The 11,219-nt window shown below is 38.2% G+C and overlaps 1 protein-coding gene and 1 pseudogene across 3 annotated transcripts; one reads left to right on the forward strand and one right to left on the reverse strand.

Moving 5' to 3' along the window:
* Window positions 1–149: 149 nt before the first annotated feature.
* Window positions 150–10,301, reverse strand: EMB2773 (PHD finger family protein; the record flags this gene model as incomplete). Of its 2 annotated transcripts, none has more annotated exons than NM_121558.4 (28): window positions 150–752; window positions 851–976; window positions 1,064–1,156; window positions 1,343–1,754; window positions 1,831–2,127; window positions 2,214–2,347; window positions 2,432–2,665; window positions 2,768–2,872; window positions 2,955–3,116; window positions 3,571–3,679; window positions 3,847–4,016; window positions 4,204–4,356; window positions 4,434–4,733; window positions 4,825–4,992; window positions 5,074–5,232; window positions 5,343–5,393; window positions 5,465–5,675; window positions 5,747–6,264; window positions 6,346–6,777; window positions 6,889–7,075; window positions 7,149–7,248; window positions 7,479–7,590; window positions 7,705–7,812; window positions 8,103–8,356; window positions 8,440–8,527; window positions 8,597–8,844; window positions 9,172–9,281; window positions 9,778–10,301. In NM_121558.4, the coding sequence occupies 28 exons, from the start codon at window positions 10,044–10,046 to the stop codon at window positions 522–524; spliced, it is 5,541 nt and encodes a 1,846-aa protein (NP_197058.2). The 2 variants fall into 2 exon arrangements, with proteins under 2 accessions (NP_197058.2, NP_001190317.1); NM_001203388.1 differs by having other exon boundaries at window positions 522–752; window positions 8,597–8,852; window positions 9,186–9,281; window positions 9,778–10,046.
* Window positions 10,302–10,875: 574 nt separating this feature from the next.
* Window positions 10,876–11,203, forward strand: AT5G15546 (annotated as a pseudogene). The gene is made up of 2 exons: window positions 10,876–10,914; window positions 11,000–11,203.
* Window positions 11,204–11,219: the final 16 nt, after the last annotated feature.

An 11,219-nucleotide genomic window follows, 5' to 3' on the forward strand; every position in this document is an offset into this window, starting at 1 on the left:
GATAAACGAGAAACAAGAACTTTGCTCAATTTCGATAATCTTTGTAGACATTGGACGACTTTAGAAGCAAATAAACTCTAAACAAGATAATCTACATTTGTAAACAAGATAATCTACATTTTTATAATATAGATTTGTAGACGTTGAAATTCAAAATTAACAGATATATAATCATTTACTTTTATTGTAAACGTGGAAATACAAAAATAAACAAAGATATAATCGTTTACTGAACAATAGGATCAAGAGAGAATAAGAGAGCAGATAAACAAATACAATAAGAATAAGTCAAATTTCATCTAATAGACCAAAATACACCTCCATCCCCAATTCCTCTTCTACTACTTTGATTTCTTTTCCTTTCTAAACAAAAAGATTTTAACGTTTCAATTCGTTGTGTCTTCCTAGTTTAGTAAGACATCGTACTGTACATTGGTTACGAGCCTAAACAACAGCGGTTTAGATATTCTTTTAGTGCCGCTTTATGTACAGTAATCTAATAACAAAAGCAAATGGTTCTTTTACCTTCTGTTGCTACTTCTGGTGCTGTAATTTAGTCTCCGAGCAGCTCCTCTTCCTCCTCCTCCATGCCATCCTCTGTCATCATTGTCGTCATCATCATCATCTTCGTTGTAGGCCACTGTTTTTTTAGCAGATCTTGAAGTTTTCCTTGGCGTTGGGCGTTTTCTCTTGACGTTTGTTGAATAGATGGTGAAGTCAACCGTATCTTCTCTCATTGCGTTCTTAAACTCCTGCAAAAAAACAAAATAGGTGAAGAAACTGATGAATTCTTTGCCCAGGGATTTAAATTTTACTAGTGAACAAAATTAAAAGGCTTTGGGGTTTTAACCTGATATCTCTGAACTAAGTCTTGATATGTTGAAGGTAAGTCAGTGCGAGTTTCGCTGAGGTCAAAGGCAACGCTTTGTCTGGAGAGAGGATCTCCTGGCTTCAATGGTTCCGTTGGAGAATAGGCCTGAGATATTTTGTTTCCAAACACCAGTCATGTTTTTGTGAACAAAGTTAACGAAAAAGAAAAAGAAACGGAAAGAAAGAATCGTACTTGGCACCGGTCATCATTTAAGCTGTACGTGACTTTTAGGTATCTCTTGAGCTTCAAAAGAAGTTGTATAGCTATAGCTGCTAAGCAATCAACCTGAAATAGTACCAAAAGAAAGACTGGCATGAGAAGAACAAGCTATATATATAAGAAACGATGATACAAAGAATGCCCAAGTTTGATAAACCATATGTAAAACTGAACCGATCTGCCCAAACCAAACCAAAAGAAACACAATTATAACACCCTAAGCATCACAGGGGAAAAAGCCATGAAGACTACCTGAATTTTCTGCAGATCATCAGTGGATAATTCAGGAGGATCAGATGAGGTCATCTTGTGCACATCTGCTTTCCCATTATGGACTTGATATGAAGTGAACTGATCCCTTGAATCTTGGTATACTGATCCATTGAGGTCAATTAGAGTTGCATGGCCATAGGAATTCCAATGTCTTGGTTCTTCTTGGATTCTTGTGTTTAGATCCATCATGTTCATATGTCCGGGAATCGGATCTTGTTGGTATGCTCCATTTCCATGCTGAGTCTTTGCGGAATCTTTATGTAACAAAGCCTTCAAATTTGACTCAACTGCTCCAGCCCGAATCTGCATAACTCGGTTTATGGAATATACAAGATAGAGTGGTTCATCAGGTGATGTGAATGGAAGTAAAGCAAGGGTTTCAGTGCAATACCTGTAAAGAGAAACAGTAAAGTAAGTCTTTATTTTACCAGAGAGAATGTGGAATTTTTTGTATACCGAATACTCACTTCAGAAACGATATTACTGAGCCATTCCAGGTTGGATTATCAAACTTGCGAACAATCGAAGTCATAAATTTGTTTCGAGAAACCCGGTTTCCACGGATAAGCTTGTAGATCCTAGAGACTCCAAGTCTAGCTTGGGTGAGAGTACTACTAGCATGATCATTTTTGCCCAACATGTTTGTTGAACCCTTTTGCTGAAGACTTTGATTTGGTTCTGAAGTGACCTGGCTGATGGATTGCATGAAGATAAACGACATTTGAAGTCCGTCACCAAGACGGCTCTCAAAAAAAGCCGGATACCTGGTGAAAATGTCGGAGTGTGTTAGTGCGCTAATACTTGATCACCGAATAATGTAAAATCATGTGAAATCCAATCAGAGGATTACTTCTCATGCATATTCATTAGTAAATGATGGGCCAGCTTTTGGTTGGCCTCTTGAGGATCTGTCTCGAGGGCAATCAAATAAGGAACACACGTAATAGGATGCACTAGGCCTTGACGTAGTACAACTTCCACTATCTGCGAAACAGAATACCTCTCAATAATTCAGACAAGTGAAAAGATACAGAAGCAAAAATTATTAATGAAAAAAAAAAGGCGAACCTTGAGAGAGGTCTGGCGAATTTGATCATCAAAGTCCAAGCATCTACCTAATATTTTATCCCAAAACAACTGCACAATGCCTCCGCAAATGTTGGTGTCACCTGCACCAGCGGCCACAGGTACATTATGGCCACCTTGTTCAACTGAGTTAACCGTGTTATCACTGGCTTTCTCTGATCCCAATTGTTTTTCCGCATCAAGAAGGTATTCATACATGTTTTGTAATGCTTGCATCTGAATCATGAGCATTAAAAAAAGGATGCAACCATATGTAAGCGTAAAACAAAAAAACATGTACACCATATATAGAAAACATACATAGATGGGTAATATTACCTTCATACGCCCATTTGCTTCATCTGCTAATGTAGTCTCGATTATCTTTCCAATGTCTTCTTCCAACATGTACTCAGGTCGTGCAATTAGGATGAATCCTAAAGCCTACGGGAAGTTTGGGGACACTGTTATTCTAACATATCACAATATCGAGAATGTGCAACAGCTAGCACTGTAAGCACCATACCTGCAGCGACCTGACTTTCAAAGCAATATCTTCCGTTCGGAGATGTCGTTTAAACAAATTAAGACAGCCAGAGAGATTGAAATTCTTGCCACCTGAGGTACTAATAAGAGAGTTTCCATGGCGAATAAGCAAGCCAAGACAAAAAAGGGACCGCCCAGCAATCTGAAATGGAAAGAATATTTTCACCAATAAGCTTCAAACTAATCCGTTGCTGGATTCATTTTGTAAAGAATAACAGTTATCCCAACTCAGTCAGCACTAACTCGAATGAGAAATGTGAATATTGAATATTACTCTCAGTAGGCAGTAAAATCGCAATGAAGAGCAGTGTTAGTAGAGAATACTGAACTTCTAAGCAAAAGGGAAATGGGAGTAACTTGTGTCTACTTCTAGTTAAACAAAATACAGTCCAACAGTTAGAACAAACACCAAATTAGGTAATAATGCAACCAAATTTACACTCACAAATGCAAGCCGCAACAGTACACTATATCACCGACCCACAGATACTCATACTACACTTGTAAAATCATGTGCACGAAACAAGACTCAAAGACCTTAATTGTGCTTAAACATGAAACAATCCTGATGCATGATCTTTTCAAAGTAAACCCACCTGTGTGTTATCGGAACCTTGGGCCTCCAGCCGCTTAAAAAAGAACTGAAGAAGATGCTCAACTATGCTAACACCTTTCCCCGCCAATTTACTCACAGAACAAAGACACCTGAGAATTCAAAAGGTTGCATTAGTAGTCTCCTGAAAAGGATGAGTGATTTTACTCGACTGCATCTTCTATGAAGACATGCAATCGTCCCAAAAACAATGAACATATGTGAAAGAGAATACGATGAGTAGAGCCAGGAGTGATGGTAGTTGAAATATAGAGGGTACCTAACGCAAGCATGCACAACAGTTAGAAACGAATGCCGAACAATCATATGCTTTAGATCCTGTTCCAGATCTTCTGTGACACTTAGAGGCAGCTTGCGGATCAAGGGTAGGACAGAATCGATAATGAAAATAATACTCTCCAGTAACTGTGCTCCTGTTCTACTATCAGCCTGCAAAAAATACAGGACGAAAGGCAATTAGTAACACTTAAAATTTGAGATCCTATAGTGCAAACGCCTTCACACAGTTGATTTCTTTTCTGGATATCACCACTATATTTTTAAGGAAAACAACCATAGGTAAGTTCTTAAATCTTAACAGACTCATTCCTAGAAACTTAAAAGAATTTTGACCAACCTGACTCTTCAGATATGGCTGTAGGGTGATGACAAACTTAGTAGGGTCTGAAGCCGGTGTACACAGCCCAGGATCCACCAGACAGAAAGCATGCAAAACAAGTACATAAGGAAGTACTTGCACCTCTCCTTCTTCACGGCTCATTTCTTCTACCTGAGGGAATAAAAGATGTTTGTTATTGGTTCTCGACCAACCCATCATCAATGCAGTCGTGAAGCATTAGTGTTGACCTGTAATATTTTTTCCAGTAAGCACTTGCACATCAGCTCGCAGCGCCTGCGTACTGATGCAAGAGCAACTGGGTTAATACCAGCAGCTTTAGCTGCTTGAGGAAAAAAATCCAGGGCCAGGGCACGCTTAATAATTGTTACAAGCAGCTGTTGATTTGGGGTCCTGCTTAACAACCCTACCATTTGCTTGGTTTTCTTCTCCAGTTCCAGTGGAATGGAGCTAGCATCACTAGCAAACTGAGTATGATGCCCTGGAGGTTCCTCAAACCAAAATTCATAGAAAGTTTTGCACACAAGATCCTGTAGATGAAGAAATCTCTATTATAGATCTTGTGCGTAAGCATAATATCACACTAAAAATGAAGACAATGCATACTGGATACAACATTACCTGAACACTAGACTCATCATCACTGATACGAGATAATATCTCAGCGCACGCACTTGTAAATTCAGAGAAGTTGGGATTTGAAGTACACATGTCACGTATTATCTTGATGGCTCGTTTTCGAACACTCACTCCAGTATCCTTAATCCTCTCAGCGACCTTCTCAAAGTACTGCACAAAAATGCCATGGGTCAGCAAAGAAACAGCAATAGTGGGTAATGTGTTATAACAATATTGATACAGGTCAATTACCTTTATACCAACATCAGGATGTGATGCAATATGCCTACCAACAAGTTCCAGTGCTGCTTCTCTAACAGATATTGCAGAATCACAAAACCTTCCCTCAACAGCCAACTGAACACGCTTATCACACAGTACCTCTGGATCAGCTTCAACAATTATACTAACCTGTCATGGCCAATGATAGAATGTATTATCATCGCTAGAATAGCACAACTATATTCTGACTTTGCGCACAAACAGAATTAACTATGTGTTTATACACATTGCTCACTTACTGCTCGCAAAGCTTTAGCCCTAATGTTGGGAGCGTTCTCTCTTAAACTAGCCTGAAAAATATAACACAGTTAGAAAGATAAAAACTCAGAAAAAAGAGATGCACACAAAACCTTTCACTAACCAGGAGCATGTTCAGAATCTTATCAAATCCTCTGGAAAAGGAACTATTCATTCCAAGGGCTAAAGTAATCTGCTTGATAGCATCTCTTGTCAAGAACGAAGTAGTTGCTCCAGAGTTACGGATTATTGACTTTGCTTTCAGTCTGGCAATGTAATATTTGAATTTATTCTGAGATTTTGGGACATCTTTATACCAAAGGCACAGATAAAACCTGCACAAAGTACCTTCCATATAAGACTCACCTATATTGCAAAATCCATGTAAAAAGAGTCAGGAACAAACCAGCAAATGAAAGTATGCACATCATCAGCTGATCCTACATCCTGAAGGTAATTCAAGAGCATCTGTTGCACAACTTCGGTCTTTGTAATCATACTTGGATTTTCGATGCTTTCTTCTGATTCCAACTTACCAGTACCCTTGGTGTCAGTCTTGCAATAAGACTGTAGTACAAGAAGTTGCCTCTTGCATACACAAAGCGGACAGTGCCAATTTCGACTTGAAATGTCTAGTTCCTTTAAACCCAAACAGTCACCATGAAACCGCCTTTGACAAATTTGACAGACCAATAAGTTCCCAGCCCTTTTACCTAAACAAAATGTGCAATCTTTTGTGCAAACTTGATCAACGCTAATTTCACTATCTGACTCTAGTAACGTCCAGAATCTGTCTTTACTGCAGAGGACAGCATCACGTTTCAACCTTGCAGCTATTGTACCTAGCAACTCAATGGCCATTATTCGAGCAGAGACATCTTTTGATTTCAACCCTGCATTATGTAGCAGTATGACACAGAGAACCTGCAATAGTTGACCTGTCAGAGTGGAAAAAAACATTGACTCGTAATTAGAAGAAAAAACACAGTAACACAATACATTTACCTCAAGAATAGGAGACACAGACGGATATTCAGGAAGATTTAATGCTGTCAGTAAGTCCATAACAAGATTCTCAATAATCAATTTTATCTCAGAAGCGTCCTGACCCTTAAAACTGGTAAATCGTTCAAGGACACGAGTCCAGAAGAGGCAACATGTTTCTGTAGCCGCTTCATGACACTTAGTAAGGTAGCCAACATCAACTGAGGTCTCTAGTATAGAGTTTCCACTGGCAGCCTGTCTCGAGGTTTCAGGAAGGCTTGTGCTGTTGTGAACCAACTGAATGAGCAAAGCAGTGACCATTTGAATCTGCCTCTGTTCTTCATCAGGGAGAAGATACGCTCTCAATGCTCGTTTCGAGGAAGGTAACTTCCAGAGCAATTGAGATATTTCATCTATCACATATGTTCGGTGTTGAGAATATGAATTATAAATCTGCAATTAAGACATTTACAATATTAAGAACATTACTGACGTGAAGACATTGATATTTAGAACAGAAAACACAGTAAAGATATGGATTATGGAGTTAGTGGAAAGTCTTACACCACCGATTAAGCTAATTGCTTTAAGTTGCAGAATTTGGATATTTTCCACTAGAAATGTTGTAATACTTGTCTTCAACAGTTGTAAAATGCAACTGTCAGACAACCTTTCTACCAACAACAGGTCCTTGAGTAAGCCAAGAATAGTGCAAAGTTTCTGTAGTGCAGTATTTACTGCTCCAGAGATCCTACAGACAGAAATAGCAGATGGGAAAATGTGTGCAACTAAAATAACAAAAGAATGGGTATTAATTAGTAAACCTGTTTACTGACGCCTTCTTTACTTTGCTGTTTTTTACTATGCGCCGCCTTTTGCTGGCTGACCCCATGTCATGATCTGGATTATCATCATCATCATCACCTATAAAAGCGTGTGGCATATATCTACATGTCAGTTTTGTGTAAGTGGAACATAACCTTGTGGAGGAGAAATGAGAATATTGAAAAACAACAAAGCCTGTCAAAAGGCACAATTTTTGCGCTTACATACTAGGATAAAACTCAAGTTTCAAATATAGGAAATGACATGCCATACATTGGTACAGAATATGAATAGCAAATGGAACTTCCAAAGTAAATAGGAAAACCAACCTTCAAATGCCAAATTTTCTGCCGGTTTACTTCCAGTGCGGTATGATGGATCATAAGCAGACATAACAGCCATCATTTGGTGCCTAGAAAACTCCAGAATTCTCTCAATTATCTAATTATAAGAAGTAGAAAAAATATCAAAAAATGAATCATTTAAATATGGTGGAACGATGGCAGTGAGCAGATAAACAGCCTTCAGGGAAAATAACACTTAAGAAGCACTCACCTCCTCCTTGTAGAGCTGCTTTGGCATATCACTGTTGGCCATCACTGCTAGCGATGCATGGATTGACTCAAGGGCACCAAGAACCAACAACACTGAATCTGAATCTGACTGAAATATTTTTCGCAGAAAATGTTAGGTACAAAAAGAAAAAGAAAAAACGTATTTGCCACTTTTATAATACTAAACGTCATAATTTAACACACAGTAGAACGAAATAAACCAATAATGCATCCTTGCAAGTCCAAGAAATATACTTCAAACAGAGAAAAAAATAACTTTGATTGAAAGCTAAATTGTACGTTAAAATAGTCCTTGCGTCGACTGCAACATGAAAGAATCCTCACAACTGTAAAGCAAGAGAGGAGCAAATAGAGAGAGACAAACAAAAAACTACTCACATGTTCACTATAAATGGACAAGCCTTCTGCCCTGTGTATCTGATGATCCAGAGTGCGCAGTAACCTTGATAGAATATCAACAGGTACCATATGCAGAAGCATTTTTGACCGTATAGTCATCAATTCATTTATAAGAACACGAACTTCATCAACGGGCACTGATGACCACTCTGCTTCATCCCTATCATCACCAGGGACTTCAGCTCTGCCACAGAAGTCCTCCAACATCTCACAAAAGTTTTGTACGATGGACTCTAAATAGGCATTAAAAAAAACTACAATTACTGAGAGGGTAGAGGTACATGCATAGAAAACAAGGAAAAGAGGACAAACAGACCTTGCAGCACAGATGGATCTGGTTGAACTGATGACAAGTCATCTTTACGTTTCTTCTTTCCCTTTGGCTTTTTGGAAGCAGAAAGTTCCTGCACTTTCATTTGGTTATGTCCATCACACAGAAGAAATCCAGATGAAAATTATGATAATGGGCTTACATTCATGGTGATCGTTTCAGGCCGAGAGTCATATGCAGTAACATCTTTCGGTGACTGGTTTGTCAGAGTTTCGTGCTGCCAACTATGATCTTCAACATGATTTGGTCGTAATACCCTTTTCACAGGTTCAGGTTCGATACTCCTAGCTAAATGAGTATCCGTCTGTCGCTGCATCTTGACAGGAACACTTGGTTCAGAAATTATCTTTTGAGGCCCTTCATTGGTAAAGAGTGGATCGCAGGTCGGACCTGATAAACTTGAAAATTGTAATAAATAACAAACCCAAACATATTAAAATCTAGCATACACTAACACAATTACAAGTTTGCCTGGAACAACCAAACAACTATTAAAGCTTAGCACAATGGAACGTCGAGTAGAGGTTCACTACCACCTGACTGGATAAACAAAGAAGGAAGATACTACTAGGATCAAGCATTAAAAGAATCTTAAATGCGGACCAAATATTCAAAAACCTAGGATTCTTTTCAAAAAGATGTTCAATATTTTCCCCGAAATCTGTTACTCCACAGATTAGCCAAAAAAGGAAAAAAAAATGAGAAGGCTTCATTTACCGGGGGTAACATACTCAAATGCTCCAGGATTGCATCGTAGAACTAGGTCATATAACTGAAAATGCTCCCCAGAATTACAATCGGGCGCCCTAGCCTCGTTTCTAAGATCCCTGTTAGATTAAATCAGAGAAAAATAAGTTAGTGCGCTCTACAATCATAGTCTCGGCATGAACTTCCCAGTGTTACAGAAAATTCACTCTATCACTAATTTATTCGATGTTAGCTTTGAAAATAACCCCTATAACCAGCACAGAACAAACTGTTACTGATCACTTCACCAACAAAACTGCCAAAACCTGAAGACGTAAACATTATCTAATAATCAAACCTCTTTTATATCAGCCAGCAAGACAACATATTATTCACTGCAGTCACAGCTCATTTTCATAAGTTAGCTGATTCGTTAGCTGCTTAAATTCACATATGACACACGAGATAATCAACTTAACAATACTAGCACGAGGTAGATTCATACATGTATAAGATCATCAACCAAATAGCAACGCATTTCAGCAATCCAATTGAGAAAAAAAACACTAACTAACTAGTTTCTGATATCCAGAAGCGAATTATAGTTGCCAAATATAAAAACGATAGATCGCTTACAGGTAAGAAACGTCAGTCTCATGAAGCATATTTGCGATTCTACTAGATTGCGCGAGAATCTCACTGCGATCCAACGACCTGTAGCCACTACCTTGGCCAACCTCATCGAACAACTTGAACTCTCCAGGTTCGGCCGCACCGCAGAATATAGGTAACGACGGTAGCGGCAAGTAAGGAGTAACTTCCGACTGAACAGTATTAGCCAAACCGATCCCGAAATGAGTCAAACCTGAACTTGAACCCAAGCCGGAACTGCTTGGATTGCTCATATTTGGATCGAACTGTAGTCGTCACGAATTCAAAAATTAGGGTTTCCAGGTATCAGATTTCGAAGAACATCGAATAATCAAAGGGGAATTTGAGAGGATTTTGAAGAGAGTTTATCAGTCATATAGAGAATTGAGCCCTAGATTGGAATTAGGGAAGAATTTAGAGGCAATTAGGATTGATGCAATTGGCGGGGAAAGTAATAGACCAATCTTCCCCTGAAATTTTCCTCATTTTTAGACATTAAAATGATTTTGAGTTATTTTCCCAAGCCAAAATACGTTTCTACCCTCAACTATTAACTTGATGACAGTTAACAATCGTGTAAGTAAAACGGGTACTTTCGGGTAGTTATTTTATTTTCGTAGTCAGGGTCGTTTTGATTTTTGAAACGCGATATTTTTAACTCATTAATGATACTTTGTAAAATAAATATTCATTTTCTTTTTGTTGGAAAACCATATATTCATTTATATATTATCCTTTTGTTAATAAGGAAGTTTTGGGCTAGGCCTGTACTCTCCCAGGATCCAGGACCAGTTCATTTTTTTGCCAAACAAGATATGCATCTTAATTTACAAAGAAAATGTTATAACTATATTCTTTTGTACAATTTATGAAATCTAATAAACTTTTGCTAGTCAAAAAAATTATATACATATATTATGTGTGTATTCAACGAAATCTCATTCCTCCATTAATCAATCCTTCGAAAATATAAGTTTTCATTTAGAAATTAGTATATTGTTGCATCTTTGGAAAAGCTTAGATAATTGGTGTCTAAAAGCTCTTTTGAAAGAACCTCTATTAGCTCATTCAATATTGGGACCGATGAGATTGATCCAAACCGAGTCGAGATCGAGTTCATCGGTCCCAATATTCAAAACGCTTAGGAAGATATATCCTTATTTCTTGATGGTTTTTGTTTACAACGTTGAACATGTTGGTGATGTAGCTTAAGGTGGAAGGTTCGAAGAGAGGTGGTTGGTTTCAGATGCATTGGCATTGGGGACAGGATTGGGATACTAATTTGAAGCTAACCGGAGAGAGTTTGTCCTATAATGTCACTACAAGTGATAGGAAATGTTTGGGCTTTCATGATGTTGCTCCACCTAATTGGCAGTTCAAACTTCAAACAACCTTACGATGGCAAGATTAACTTTTGATTGGGAATT

The sequence above is a fragment of the Arabidopsis thaliana genome, chromosome 5 (genome assembly GCF_000001735.4).
Source record: "Arabidopsis thaliana chromosome 5, partial sequence".
Classification (NCBI taxonomy): Eukaryota; Viridiplantae; Streptophyta; class Magnoliopsida; order Brassicales; family Brassicaceae; genus Arabidopsis; species Arabidopsis thaliana.